General features: G+C 34.7%; 1 protein-coding gene across 2 annotated transcripts in view; it reads left to right on the top strand.

The window, feature by feature from the left end:
- Positions 1-10,395, top strand: part of LOC145683776 (solute carrier organic anion transporter family member 74D-like) — a 197,477-nt gene extending 187,082 nt beyond the window's left edge. For both annotated transcript variants that reach the window (XM_081755347.1, XM_081755348.1), the window contains exons 10-11: positions 1,501-1,629; positions 7,970-10,395. In XM_081755347.1, the coding sequence (XP_081611473.1) occupies positions 1,501-1,629; positions 7,970-8,106 (266 nt within the window). In that variant the 3' untranslated portion in view covers positions 8,107-10,395. The remainder of the gene's footprint in view (positions 1-1,500; positions 1,630-7,969) is intronic.
- The last annotated feature ends 4,642 nt before the right edge of the window (positions 10,396-15,037 follow it).

The following is a 15,037-nucleotide window of genomic DNA, read 5'->3' on the forward strand; positions in this document are numbered from 1 at the left end:
GTTCTTACTAAGGTCCAGCATAATTTTCTACTATATAGTACTATTTAGTACTAGTTAGTACTGTTGTTTTTCGCATACAGAAGAAGACCATAAGAGCCATTTTTAATCTATCGACAAGACCTCCCTGCAAAAGTATTTTTCAATCGAATAAAATTTTAACTGTTCCGTATTTGGATATATAAAAAATTATTATGTATGTTAAATGTAAAGAGAACCTTTTTATTTATGTACATTCATAATTCAAGAAAAAAGAAAACTTATACACACTGTATCAAAACTATGCACCCATTAAAAAAAAATCCTTACATGGTCACAAAGCTATACAATAAGTTGCCGACACATCTATAAGAAGTTCAAAGTACAGGAGGACTCAGAAGGACTTTGTTCAAGTTTTTGTCAATAAAAGACAGGGTCGGCTCTACCACATAAGAAACACGTGCATTTCCACGGGACGGCAAATTCTGTCATAACTATATTATTTGAAATAAATATTTCTTGTTAGAAATAGAGTTAAATTTACTAAGCTCACCTTCTATTTGAATACTACATTCATAAATCATGTTGAGGTCGCATTAGTTTAAGGTCACATGGACAGTGCTAAAGCAAATGGTCAAACAAATCTCAGCATGAATTGCGTGATTGTTGTCAAATACAAGAACTTAATTCCCGAAGAAAAGCGAACACCTATTTCATTTAGTTAGTTATTACAGATTTGATATGAAAACTAGTCTTGCCTTTGTCACAAACAAGTTCCTTATCATTGAAGGTGGAAGCAAGTTTTTTAACAGATGTAGAAGGCAAATCAAGAAATAAAGATAAAAGAGCTAGTTGCATTGGAATTGCAAACTGATATATTCAGATTGAAGCTCGATATTGAATTCTATAAAAAGGCTTATCATCTTTCCTCTGCAGATGTATTTGCTGTATATTTTACTAGCATAATAGACCATTACTTAAAAAAAAAAAGACACAACGAGATTGTATTCGTAGTGTTTACGGCTTTCTGAGTGCGAATGCTGTTTTCCTTCTCTTCATTGTTCATGATGGGGTAGTACTTAAAATCGTGGCTTTTAATATTTGTTCTTTCTGGAGAAATGGGAAGTGGGGGGGGGGAATGATGCCATTGCCTATGGCCGGCCCTGATAAAAGATATTGTGATGTTAAAGAATGTTTGAGCGGTGTCATGCTAAATTAATATATTGAATTTACTCTGTATATGACAGTTCTCATGTACTGACTTTTGACCAATTATATACTAAAATGGATGAATAGATGATGATTATATAATGATGAACCACAAGTATTTAAAAAGCTTAAGTCAGTTCGTTATATGGAAGTATGTATAACACAGTAACCATTCGCACCAGATTCTCAGCAAATGAAACTTGTTTATTTGCAATACTTCACATTTTATAGTAAACAGTAGTGTTTATCTTAAAATTTTCCATGTCTTTGCTCCGTTTTGTACCTTTTCTCTTTATTGATCTGACCTTGTTCCAGGTAATGCCCCCTGTCCATTTATTTACGGAGCAGTCGTTGACTCCACGTGTTTATTTAGAGAAACGACCTGTGGGGAACCAGGTGCTTGTTGGCTGTACAATACAGATGCCTTCAGACAAGTTTACCACGGTAAGTTGCAGTAGTGTTCATGTACAGAATTAAGGTATAGAAGCAAAGATCGATTGCTCAAATCTGTGTTGTTGTAGATTTAGTTTTCTTTGGTAGTTACACATCCAGTAATGGGTATTGGTAACTTTAACAGCAATTACATTTACCGTGCACATAGATGGTAAAGACAGACAGATAGTTAAACGTGTCTACGTTGGCCAATATCGGTTCCATTGAAAACTTACATACTTAACGGAAAATAAAGTGTTAAAATCTTCATTTTCCTTAATATACTATTACATATAATAAAAGAATGTAAGGTATATTTGTTTTGCGTGTTTTCCTTATTTTATGGTAGTATCATTTCCGGGCCTCTTTAATTACTGGATTCTTTGTTAAGTGATTTTCCCTTGCAGTTGAAGGACCAAGATGTTACTTACATCATGGGTGATTTTTCTCTTATCTTGAGATTTTCCAATTATTAACTTACGCTGCTGTAACATTCACATACTAACTTGTTAATAAATTGTATACATTCATCCAGGGCCAGATAAAGGGGAGGGCTTAGGAGGGCTGTAGCCCCGAACCTCCACTCTGATCATAATCTCAACTGGCTATCTAGAAAAGAATCATGAAGATACAATCATCATCATAAGTAAAATATGACCAAAAATATGAATCATATTTCCTTATGTTTCGTACTGTACTTTCACGGAAATGTATTAAGTGAAGTCAGAAGGGGCCACGTATTGTTTCTAGCCCCGACCTTCAAAATGGGGGTTACTCCAGCCCTGCATTCATCAATTCTAATCAAAATCTTGAAATTTCCTTCGCATTATCGGTTACTAGGCAATGAACCAATATAGTTGTCAGTGAATTAAAAATGCTATATAGCAAATTTTGCGTACCTGTTAGTAAAACCTGCACTTGGAAATTAATGTTCTAATACATTTCATTTCTTTATAATATGTGTACTATATCTCATACTATCCTAACTATATATAAAACTACATGAACTGACATAAAATAATGGGTACTTCCGGTTGACGTGAAAAGTTGAAATTTGCCATGATTGTAGCTTTCCGGGAGTAACTCACAGGAAAATCGCCAAAAGTGAATACTTTTAATTTTTAGGAGGTCTAGAGAGGGATGAAGAAATTCCACATGTTATTTAAATAGACCATTTTTAAACCTATAATCTCATATTTTAGGTACTTGGAATTGGTATAAAAACTCGGAATTCGGTTTGCTTATACATTTTCTTTAGCGTTGCTTGAGTAAATCACCAAAAATAAAAATTTACAACTTTAGAGTGGTTTTATGGGAAACTGAAACATTTTTCCCAGGTTATTTATATAGGACATCTTCTACACCCCAAATTTTTAGCCACTTCCGGGAGGGTTAGAATGATGGAATTTGGCATGATTGTAGCTTCACGAATGAAGCCCCCAGCTGTCCAAATTTAGGAAATATTAAAAGCAAATACACGAAGTTCATTGTCGATGCAAATACTGATACATAAGAGATGTAAGGCCGTAGACCGAGTAAATGGGAGGATCTGGGGGCAGAGCCCCCAACTACCCAAAGGGGTATTACTGAAACTAGATTGTACATAATTTAGCCGCATATTAATACTATTTCATTTTTATTTCAAAATTGTTATTGAAATTAGTGAATGTATACAACTTGCTAACAAGTTAGTGCATGAATATTGAAGCAGTGTAAGTAAATAAGTGGAAAATTTCAAGATAACGAGATAAACCACCCATGATAGAAGTAAAAGGTTGCTTCTTCAACTACAAGGGAAAAGGATTTTGACAAAGGGTTTAGTAATTAAAGAAACGCCGAAATATTACTACCACAAAATAAGGACAATACGCAAGAGTATGTTCCATACATTCTTTTATTCAATATATACTAATTATTTTTAAAAAAAGAAACACTGCCCAAAGCTTAAAATCCACTATATTTTAAATTATAATAAGTAACGGTTTCGGATATCTAACATATCCTTCTTCAAACACTATCAAAAATAAATGAAAATACAGACATAGATGTAGTATTGTTATGACAAATTTTAAATTCTTTTAACAGATATATATATGGCCATTGTTATGAAAAAGTTTAAATTATTTTAACAAACATATATATAGTCATTGTTATAAATTTTTATTCTATTTGCTGAGGCCTTCAGCCAATCCCGTAAGTCTCCTTGTTCACTTTCCAAACTAATCTTGTTCCGCCATTTTTGGTTCTTATAAGGGACTTTTTTATTTTCTTCTTGTCTACGCTATCCAAACTTTCTTGCCATAATTCATTAATACGTAAGCCCCCCGTATCAGTTTATTTCTTCCTACCTTCATCAGTTTATTTCTTCCTACCTTCTTTATGCAATCTGCTTCTTTCCGCTTCCTTATTATCATTCTTTTCTCCATCCCCAATACTTCCGTCTTATCCTAATTAATTCTGTGATTAGTCTCCTTAACATGTTTGTATATCGCATATGCATCTTTCTTCCTCCTCTCTTTATCTTTATGTTGTTTTATCCTTTGTTTCATTCTCTTTCCTGTCTCTCCTATATATGACATATCGCAGTCCTCACACCATACCCTGTAGATGATTCCTTCTTCCTCTTCATTACCTATTAATGAATTATGGCAAGGAAGTTTGGATAGCGTAGACAAAAAGAAAATAAAATGTCCCTTATAAGAACCAAAAATGGCGGAACGTGATTAGTTGGAAAGTGAACAAGGAGACTTACTGGATTGGCTGAAGGCCTCAGCAAATAGAATAAAAATTTATAACAATGACTATATATATATATGTCTGTTAAAAGAATTTAAACTTTTCCATAACAATGGTTATATATATACATACTGTATCTGTTAAAAGAATTTAAAATTTGTCATAACAATACTACATATATGTCTGTATTTTCATTTATGTTTGATAGTGTCTGAAGAAGGATATGTTAGATATCCGAAACCGTTACGTATTATAATTTAAAATACAGTGGGTTTTAAGCTTTGGCCAGTGTTTCTTTTGTTAAAATAATCAATCCAAAGCCATGGATAATCATATTAATTACGTATAAAATATTAAGATACATACTTTATTAATTGTTTCATTTCTTCCCTCTATAACGATCAGATCGTCAGTTTGAAAAAAAAAAAAAATACTCAAAATATACACAGTTTTACCTCTCTATCTAGCATTACATCAAAAACAACAATTAACTATGGATGTACGAATTATGATGAGCTTATTAATGGGCGTTGATCAACAAGATCTTGTGCTTTGATGTTTTATTTTCTTGAACTTTGCAACATGAATCGGTTGGGTTTGTTCTAACTTTTCTTGAAATTTTCCAGAAGGTATCTTTTCATAAGCTTGTTGACAATAAACGTAAAGGCAAGTAAATTGTTTTGCATACTTTTAGAGAAGTTGCTTTCAACGGGCAAGTTTTACCCCTTTCTCCCTTGGGTTCATTGATGTTTCTAAACTAACCACAGTAAAAGATATTGTACAAGGCTTTAAAAAAATATATTAAGATAATTATGTACAATGTCGAATATTGAAGTGTTCAACATACAGAGTGTTTAACATTAAACATTTACAGAATTGGACTAATGTTGCTTGAATATTTTGTCATGTTTCAAGATAGACAGAACTTTGAGTAATAAATAATACATGTCCTATACTAATGAAAAATGCTGGTACTAAAAAACTAAGTCCAAGTTAGGCAGATGGTGAGGTTAAAACGTTTTACTGTATGAAATAATTTGAAGTTTATCTTTATGTTCAAATTCGCAAATGACCCACTCTTTAACAATCAAATGCAACGAGAAGCTTTAACCACAATTGTGTTTCTTCCACTTATAAACGGATGATAGTTTCGGTAACATCAGCTACCTTTCTCATATCCAATTACTAAGCGCAAAAATTAGAAACTTTGTGTCCTCTTATATTTTCGTTAGTGCAATTTACTTTTCGGATTAGGGTTAGGAATTAGATTTCTGGGCTTTCGGCATCTATGGTCATGTTAGACCGTCACTAGGATTAGGATTAGAAATTAGATTTCTGGGCTTTCGGCATCTATGGCCATGTTAGACCGTCACTAGGATTAGGATTAGGAATTAGATTTCTGAGCTTTCGGCATCTATGGCCATGTTAGACCGTCACTAGGATTAGGATTAGGAATTAGATTTCTGAGTTTTCGGCATCTATGGCCATGTTAGACCGTCACTAGGATTAGGATTAGGAATTAGATTTCTGGGCTTTCGGTATCTATGGCCATGTTGGTCCGTCACTAGGATTAGGATTAGGAATTAGATGTCTGGGCTTTCGGCATCTATGATCATGTTAGCCCGTCATGTCGGAAGGATGACGTCAATCGGCGGTACTTTCTCGGCATTTGCCTGGTGTGAATGAAGAGAACCTTACTCAGGATGGCTCGCCTGAAAAAGCTTTTACACTTTTTGGACCGACTGTTCCCACCGGAAGCAATTTGATTTGAAAGTGATATTACATTACACTTGCAATTTTATTGTTTCTGTAAATTAAAATCTTTGAAAACAAAGTATACACAAAAAAAAAAAAAAAAAAAAAATGCAATAAACTAATTAATACTTTGAATACTGAGAACTCAGTGCATTTTGAAGACAATATGTAAACACGCTCAGGAATTTTACTTACCTTATATTCTGATTCCTGAATATTCCTTCCAGTTCCAAGCTTTTGGCTCTCACGAAAGATAAAAATAGGAGTTGACATAATTAGGCTACCTCCCTGCCTGAACAAAAAAACACACAACTTGAGGCTGCCAGTTCATATCATTTGGCGGTGACCGGCAGCAATCAATAAGATTCTTTCTACATTGGTACATTGCAATGACTCAATATCTCTATAATTTTTCTTTGATGGTATTACTTTTTTTTATTATTCTCCGTAAGCAAGGCTACAAGGGAAAGCCAAAAAGATTTGAAGCGCAAGGAATTTACAAGAATCAGAATTTTTTTTAAAGCAAGTGAAATGAACAATTAATTGGGTTTAAAAGCCGGCCAGGAAGACCTCTAATTCATTAATTTCATTCAAAATACACTAGTTGTTTTGCTACAAGTACAAAGACGCATTGTATAGGTGCTGAAACATAACACGTACTTTTTTTGTTTTTAGATATTTTACATTATTATTTATCATAATATGCATAACAAGAGTTTATACTAAAATACCCAGTGAAAATGTTAGCTGTGCCGGCCTGATGATAGTGTTTCATTTTAGTTACATTACTAGCAAATACGAGGTGTGATCAAAAAATACGTCGAATAATTTTATTAGAAACAAAGTAATAAAGCTTACATAGAATTTGATTTAATCTCCTTCAAAGTACTTCTTGGATAGCAATGTACTTATCCCAACGTTGAATCCATGACTGGAAGTATTTCTGGAAGACTTCTTTTGGAAGAGCGTTCAGCTGCTCTGTCGTGGCCCTCTTAATGTCAGGAATGGTATCAGAACGTTTTTCTTTAAGCATGGTTTTAATTTTTGGAAGAAGTCAGAAGTCGCTAAATCTGGTGAATAAGGTGGATGTGGACAGACAGGAACGCTTTATCCGGCCAAAACTCACGAATGAGGACAGACAGGAACACTTTATCCGGCTAAAAACTCACGGGTGAGGACAGAGAGGAACACTTTATCCGGCTAAAAACTCACAATGAAAAGCAAGGTGTGGCACGACCTGTTTTCATAGTGAAGAAGGAAGCCATTTACCCATTTAATGGGCTGTTAAAATGCTTTTCACGGACCCATACGAGATATGTAGTTATTCTCGAAAATTCTCGAATAGTCATTCACCTGTTTGAACAAATTATTTGTGCCACTCTTTACACATTTTCGTCTGTTTCTGACGTCGAAGGACGTCTCGATCGTAGCTTGTTTTCAACCGACTCCTGGTCGGTTTTGAATCGCTCATACCACTTGTAAACAATCTTCATTGCAACCGCTGCATCGACATATACTGATTTTGACATTTCGTAACCTTCTTCGGCACTCTTTTGCAGCTTAGAACAAAACTTAATGTTTGCACGCGACAGACATTCTTAACACGACCCCACTCTTCTGCTTCTGTAAGCCAACTAACATGTCACAACTCGTTGAAACTCGACACTGACTGTACCAAAGGTTTAGGCTATCAATCTTACTAGTTGAAATGGATACAACGTCGATAGATGGCACTGTGTAACTACATTCACCGTACTTCTTGATCACACGTAGCATGTTAGGTCGGATTGGTGATTTTTCAGTCTACTGAAAGAGTTACTCTTGCAATATTAACATGTCTTCGTTTCCTTGTTTCTTTCAGGAATGACTGGGGCTATTCTATTATGCGCCTTCTTCGTAGACATCGTAGTGTGGTATAAAGCTAGTAATATTATATTTGTACATGAAAATTCACCAAATCAAGATGAAGAAATGAAGGATATGCCTGTAAATAGTTAAAGAATGAGATTATGTCCGTTTTAAAAGGAAAATACTGTGATAAACATAGAATTTGCTATACACAATATGTAACAAATTTTTGTCAGTATATATATGTACACACACACACATAATGTACTGAGATAAATGGATTTTTGTTTTTCTGTTTGTATACATAGTATGGAATATAATGTTCTGCCTTGTTTCCATCATAATCATCATCATCATCATAGGTTTTCTGCCCTTATCGGCAGGTCACTTGCCGCAGTTGAGAAGCTTCCATGCTCCACGGTCCTTCACTAACTTCTTCGTCTTCATGCATTATCTTTCTGCTTTTATATCGTCCATTAATTGAAGCCTTCTTTGCCCCTTCCTCTCCTCTCTTTCCGGCCACCCTCTAGCACGTCCCTGATGATACAATTTCTTCTTGTCCCAACCAATTTCTCTTCCTCTTCTCAATAATATTTAAAACTGTTCTATTCTCCCCCACCATTTATAACACACTTTCATTCGTTTTCCGCTCGACCCAGCGAATTCTCTTCATTCTTCACCACATCCACATTTCGAAAACTTTCAGTTCTTTTAATCACTTTTGCATAATGTGAATGTTTCCGATCCATATAGTACAACACTCTTCACGAAACATTCTATGAGTCTTTTTCTCAACTCTTTATTCAAGGTCCCACAAAACATACTTTTCTTCTTCCTACAGGCTTCTCTCGCCATTCCTATCCTTGCTTTTATTTTACGTTCACACTTCATGACATTATTAAGAATACTACCCAAATATTGAAAACTATTCACTTGTTCTACTTTCTCCCATTCTACTTTTATATTTGACACAGATCTCTTCGTTTCAATTCCAATCACTATGGCTTTTGTCTTTCTAACATTTATTTTCATCCCATATTTTTCAGTCTTTTCTCACAATTTCTAACATCCTATTGATTTTTTCTTCAGATTCTGCAACAAGCGCCATATCATCTGCAAATCTTATACATCTAATTATTCTACCTCCTACGGAAATTCCGTCTTCATTTTGTAGGGTCTTTTTCACTATCTCTTCTGGATAGATATTAAATAACGTTGGCAAGAGACAGCATCCCTGTCGAACTCCCCTTCCAATATTCTATCATAAGTACAAATTCAATTGAATCAAATAAAATTAAAAAAAAAAAACTTAAGAAAATATTCTAGTTCTTACTTTGTCAGCATGAAGAAGGTCATGTAAAAGTGCCGAAACGTAACAAGTACTTTGCCCTTTATATTATCTTTTACCTTAACGAAACGTACATATTACTTTTTCTCAATATTCTTTAGTCTTGATTGAGTGAAAGTTTAGTGCACGGAATATTCGTGTCTAAATAATACAATGAATTAAACTAAGCATGAAATTTATAAAGCTTTAAGTGATTTTAAACTATAGTATTTGATGTGATACAAGAACATATATATAATTTTTTAAAGAAACATAATAAGGAATTCAAATATATATATATATATATTATAATTATTTTGTTAACTGGAAATCTTTCAGTTGTCATTTCTGGCAATTTTCTTCAAATATAAATCTACAGTCCATTTGATACAATTTATCCTTTCTGACAGTTGCTTTGCTTTCCTCTGCTTTTTTTCTTCCTGCACGCGGTATGACAATCAGGCAAGAAGAACTATTTCTATGGCAACAAGAAGTTCAGCCAATTATAGTGGCTCATTTCAATGGTAAAGGTTCCACCCTTTCCGCACGTTGACAAATTTGAATATAAACAAATACACATTATTTTAAGTGAATGTCAATTTGAGTGGTGGACCTGCTGGTTATTAAAAGCAGTCTTTTTAGTTCTCTTTTGTGTCATTTAATTTTATAAAACTAACATTTACTTGCAGTGAATAATTTCGTGTTTCAATACCCGACACAAAAGCTGACAACACAGCATTGAGCACCACGTGCACGTAGCGAGCTGTCAGAAAGCATAAGTAGTATTAATTGCAGTATATGTTCACGAAAACAGACTTGAGTGGCATATTGGAAGAAGATTACCATTGCTTGTGAGTGAAATGTTTCGTTTGACAAAGTCTTAATGAATCAATACTCAAAATAAAAATACAGCTTTCAGAAAATTATTTGTTATGTTCTCAGTATGAGGAAGTCACTATGAAGGTGCCGAAAGCAACTCTTATTTTTGTATTTCTTACCTTTTTCAATATTACATAGCCTTGATTCAATGAATGTTGTACATGGTATAGTACAGAATATATTGAACCTATGAAGTGAATATTTAGGGTGACTGAATGAAAATGTTTACATTTTATGTAAGTTTCTTTTTTTTTTTTTTTTTTTTTTTTTTTTTTTTTTTTTTTTTTTTTTTTTAGCCACGGCTCTTTTCAATTTTCAATCTTGAGCACTTACAGTAAACTTCTGTCTTCAATATTCAATTTCTAATATTTAATTAAGCTATGAGGTTTTTAAGAAACGTGGCCTAATTTGTGCCTTTGTTTTCTTCCATTAATTGGATAATACGACTCATGTGGAGATCTTTCTCGGCACCGGTATATGCTGCGTCATCGATGTCTTGTTTTTACGAGACGTTCTTTGTGCCTAAGCGGTTAGCGTACGCGCCTTTGGCGTGGGGGACCTGGGTTCGATTCCCGGCCGGGCTCATGTGGTTCAGATTAAACGTTAATCAGTAGATCCACGTCTCATATAGCCTCGCCGCTGAAAAGGACGTTAAACTCAAAATCACATCAACTCTTCTTTTTTACGGATTCTAATGTGGTTCTGAGCTTATTTAAAAATACAATTGTACGTAAAGTATCCCATGAACTCGGTTGCCGTTTATGATCTCAATTATTCACTGGCACTATAATTTTGTCTATCCACTCACTTTATGTGCAAAGTTAGTCGACTAGATTGCAGATTTTGTGGAATTCCACACGTCTCTCTTTTTCTACAAAGTTTGTAATTGAAGCGATTATTTTTTTATTTTTTTATTTTTTTGTACATAAAATGAGTGAACAGGCAAAATTATACTGCTAGTGAATAGGTGGAAGCATAAACCGTAACAAAGTTTACGGGATATTTCGCGTACAATTATGTTTTTAAGTAAGCTCAGAACCACATTAGAAGATGTAAAAGAAAGAGTCCGATGACGTAGCCTAAGAAGCCGATGTTAAAGAAGTTCTCTACGTAGGTCAAAATCATTCAATTAATGGAAGAAAACAGAGGTACAAGGTAAGTCACATTTCTTATGAATATACCTTATAGTTTCAATAAATATACATAATGCTTTTAATTAATACTCAGTGCATCATTCTGATATGACCATGTTTCTCTTTTCCACCTCCACACTATATCTGTCCATATCCCTTTACACATAGAAATGAAGGACAGTACGACTCATAAAGGGAGAGAATTGCTATAGACAAACATATAAACGTTGCATTTTAATGTACATATGTTGTTCTTCAACCCGCCATACGTACTCCTCTACTGATTACCTAACACGAGGATATGAAACCTAGCTTTACCCTAGCGACAATGTTATGGACTCAAAACGACCCATAAAATGTAGAACAATAAGGCAAGTTTTATTTTTTTTTTTATTTTTTATTTTTATTTATTTATTTATTTATTGCAATTTTGAATAACTGGCAGATTGACACAAAATTTGAAATAAACTAGTGAAAACAGCACGTTTCTAGAGCTTGTAGTTTCCGAGATGTCAATGTCAAAAGGAATTTGCCACCAACATATAAACGGAATTGACCACAAACATATAAAAATAGCATTTCAATATATAGATTGAGTTTGAAGGTGTTTAAATATTCATTCAAATCTTTATATAGATAATGAATCTTTACTTGAATTCATTTTTAAAATGTCCATATTAAATGGTTAATACTATTCCAAATTTTAAACAGATATTGTACAATTAGTTTCAAAAACGCTTACGTTCACCATAAATGCTTCTTTTGTCAATTGCTTCAGAACATATTGAACTAATTTGAATACAATTCCAGGAAAAGTTTATGAAAAAAGTTTGTTAACATGAAAAAATCTTTTATATACATTAAAAAATATTCGTTTAATTCTCTATTTGCACGCTCAAGTATATATACTTGACATGTACAGCAATTTTGTTTGACATGTGCAGCATTATGTTCTTATTCTGACGTGCGTAGCAGACTCCTTCTAACATTGAAAGCAACTCCCGAACTCTGCCAGTAATACAAAAAATCTTAATGATATTGTATATATAATCACTGCGCCTCGAAAGATCGCTATGTGACATTTTAATGGAAATTCAGTTATATACTAAAATATGAGCAGAAAATCGTCTTGCACGTTCCTCTATATGTGAATTCTTTATAGCTTTCCCGAAGTAGGCTAACAAAAATGACACTTGTTAACAACATAAATGATGAGAAAGCATGTTTGTTGATTCTTCTGGGAATTTGGCAATTCTGCACGTAGTAGTTTTCTGAGATGTAGTGACGATATATAATCAAGCATATATTTCTTTCGGCTATTTTTTTTTTTTTTTTTTTTGCAAGGCGGTATCAAAAAAAAATCCAGACTAGTTCTGTTTACAATCAAGTACTTTATTTATCTACGTTTACACACTATCACCTTCAAAGTAGTTATCTTGTACAGCAATATAACGCTCCCAGCATTCTGCCACTGCTGGAATGCGTCCTGCAAGTCTTTTTAAAACGTGTCAAATATGTTCCGCGATTCGCGCTGGATCTCCGCAATGGTGTTCAAACGGCGACATTTGAGCTGGATCTTTAGCTTCGGAAAGAAGGTGAAGTTTGCAGGAGCTAAATCTGTCGAATAGGGTGGGTGCGGAAGTGCTATAATCTTGTTTCTGGTGAGAAACTCACCTGTGAGGAGAGCACGATGACAGGGTGCATTGCCGTTGTGGAGCAGCAATTTTTTTGCGCACCACAGATCCGATCGCTTTTGCCGAATGTCCTCCCTCAGACGCCTATCAATAGAACTCGCTATTGACAGTCTGGCCCCTGGGCACGAATTCGTGATGTAGAATTCGGCGAATATCGAAAAAGACGATGACCAGGCACTTGGTCGAGATGCAAATCCGCTTTGCCTTTTTCGGTTGTGGAGATGATGGACACTTCCACTTTGGTTTGGTTTTGGTTTGATTTAATTTAATGTCCCACGATTATACCTACTAGGATAAAGGAGACGTGGACCTACTGATTACAGTGGAATCCGAACTGTTGTTGAAGACTGTTGCTGAAGACTCTGAAGACTGTTGCTTTGTCTCAGGGTCGTACCCGTACACTGAAGTTTCGCCACCGGTACTGATGCTCGACATGAACGACTGGTCATCCACGACACGTTGACCGAGTTCTTGGCAGACTTTAATGTGGTGTTCTTTCTGCTCCTGGGTCATCAGCCTAGGGATGATCTCAGTAGTAACACGACATATGTTCAAATCACACGTGAGAATTGCCTGCACTATTCCGTATCCCACATCAACAGTGGTAGCAATGTTATGGATTGCTCTCCGACGATCCTAGTGCACAAGTTGTCGAATGGTTTCAACATTTTCGTGTGTTGTACTCATTGAAGATCGTCCTGATCTCTTGTCGTCTTTCAGTGATGTTCTACCACTCTTAAAGCGTACGTGTCACTCAGAATACTACGAACGACTCATTGCAGCATGGCTGTATTCATGCCAAGCGTCCCTGTGGGGGATTTGACCAGTTTCACACACAACTTTACATTCCTTCGTTATCACTTGCTGTCCCTGATGAAATCGTAGACATGGTAACACACGTGGTCAGAATAGCACCTACTACACAGTTCCTGGTGTACACAGGATGATGTATTTTGGCACATTGACTTTGAATTTCGGTGCTCCCTGTGCCTGTGCGTACAGCCTTGCGCTGCCATCTGTTAGCGTGTTATAGAACTAGTCTCGAAACTGTTTGATATGATCTCGTATATTGGAAAGTGTTTGCTTCGATGAAATTGAGCATATTATAATTCTTCAAGTGTTGCCTAAGTTTGTCAAATTGCGAAGATTTTAATATTTCGGTAACATGAGTAACCCTGCAACTATGCACTAGGATCTATAGGATACTTACCACATTTAAAATTGATACTCTGAATTAATTTTACTAGATTAGTGAGCGAGACTCAACTCTGCAACTACATACTGAGGTTTGTAGGGTCCCTAGCACATTTTAAACTTAAACTGTAACTTAATTTTACCAGACTGTTGAGCAAGACTCAATCCTTTAACTACATACTGGGATTTGCAGGATCCCTAGCATATTTTAAATTTAAACTGTGAATTAATGTTACCAGACTGATGGACGAGATTCAATTCTCCAACTACATACTGAGCTTTGTAGATTCCCTAGCACATTTTAAATTTAAACTGTGAATTAATTTTACCAGACTGATGAACGAAACTTAATGTAAATTCAGTTCCCAGTCTCGGATTATGGAAACAGTATTCATAATGTCTATATTCTTAATCTTTTCAAAACACTGTTGTAATATTGCGAGCGCCATGTCTGCTTACATATCTTCTGCAGTACTGTCCCAACGATAGAGCTACTTTGTGTTCCGTCACGCGAGAAATTTATATGATTATTCTAGAAAACCTGCTTACTTATTATCTTTCTGTTAAGGCATATTTCAGTCACACACTTTTATTAATTACTTTCAAAATCGTACGTAAAATCATCTGACAAACCCCAGTGTACATAGTCTTAAAAAATTGTATATTTTGGATTATAACTTTCGAAATATTCAATATGTATTAATAACACAAAACCGATCAAAGCACTAAATGTATTAATACCTCTTGTGTAAAGTTTCGGCAACGTAACATAACCTTCATCAGACATGTTATGGAAGATCAATCCACGAATAACAATTCTTATATAACAGAAAGTAAAAGACCCTCAAGCTCAC

This window comes from Thermobia domestica, chromosome 4, assembly GCF_964235325.1.
Source record: "Thermobia domestica chromosome 4, izTheDome1.hap1.1, whole genome shotgun sequence".
Taxonomy (NCBI): Eukaryota; Metazoa; Arthropoda; class Insecta; order Zygentoma; family Lepismatidae; genus Thermobia; species Thermobia domestica.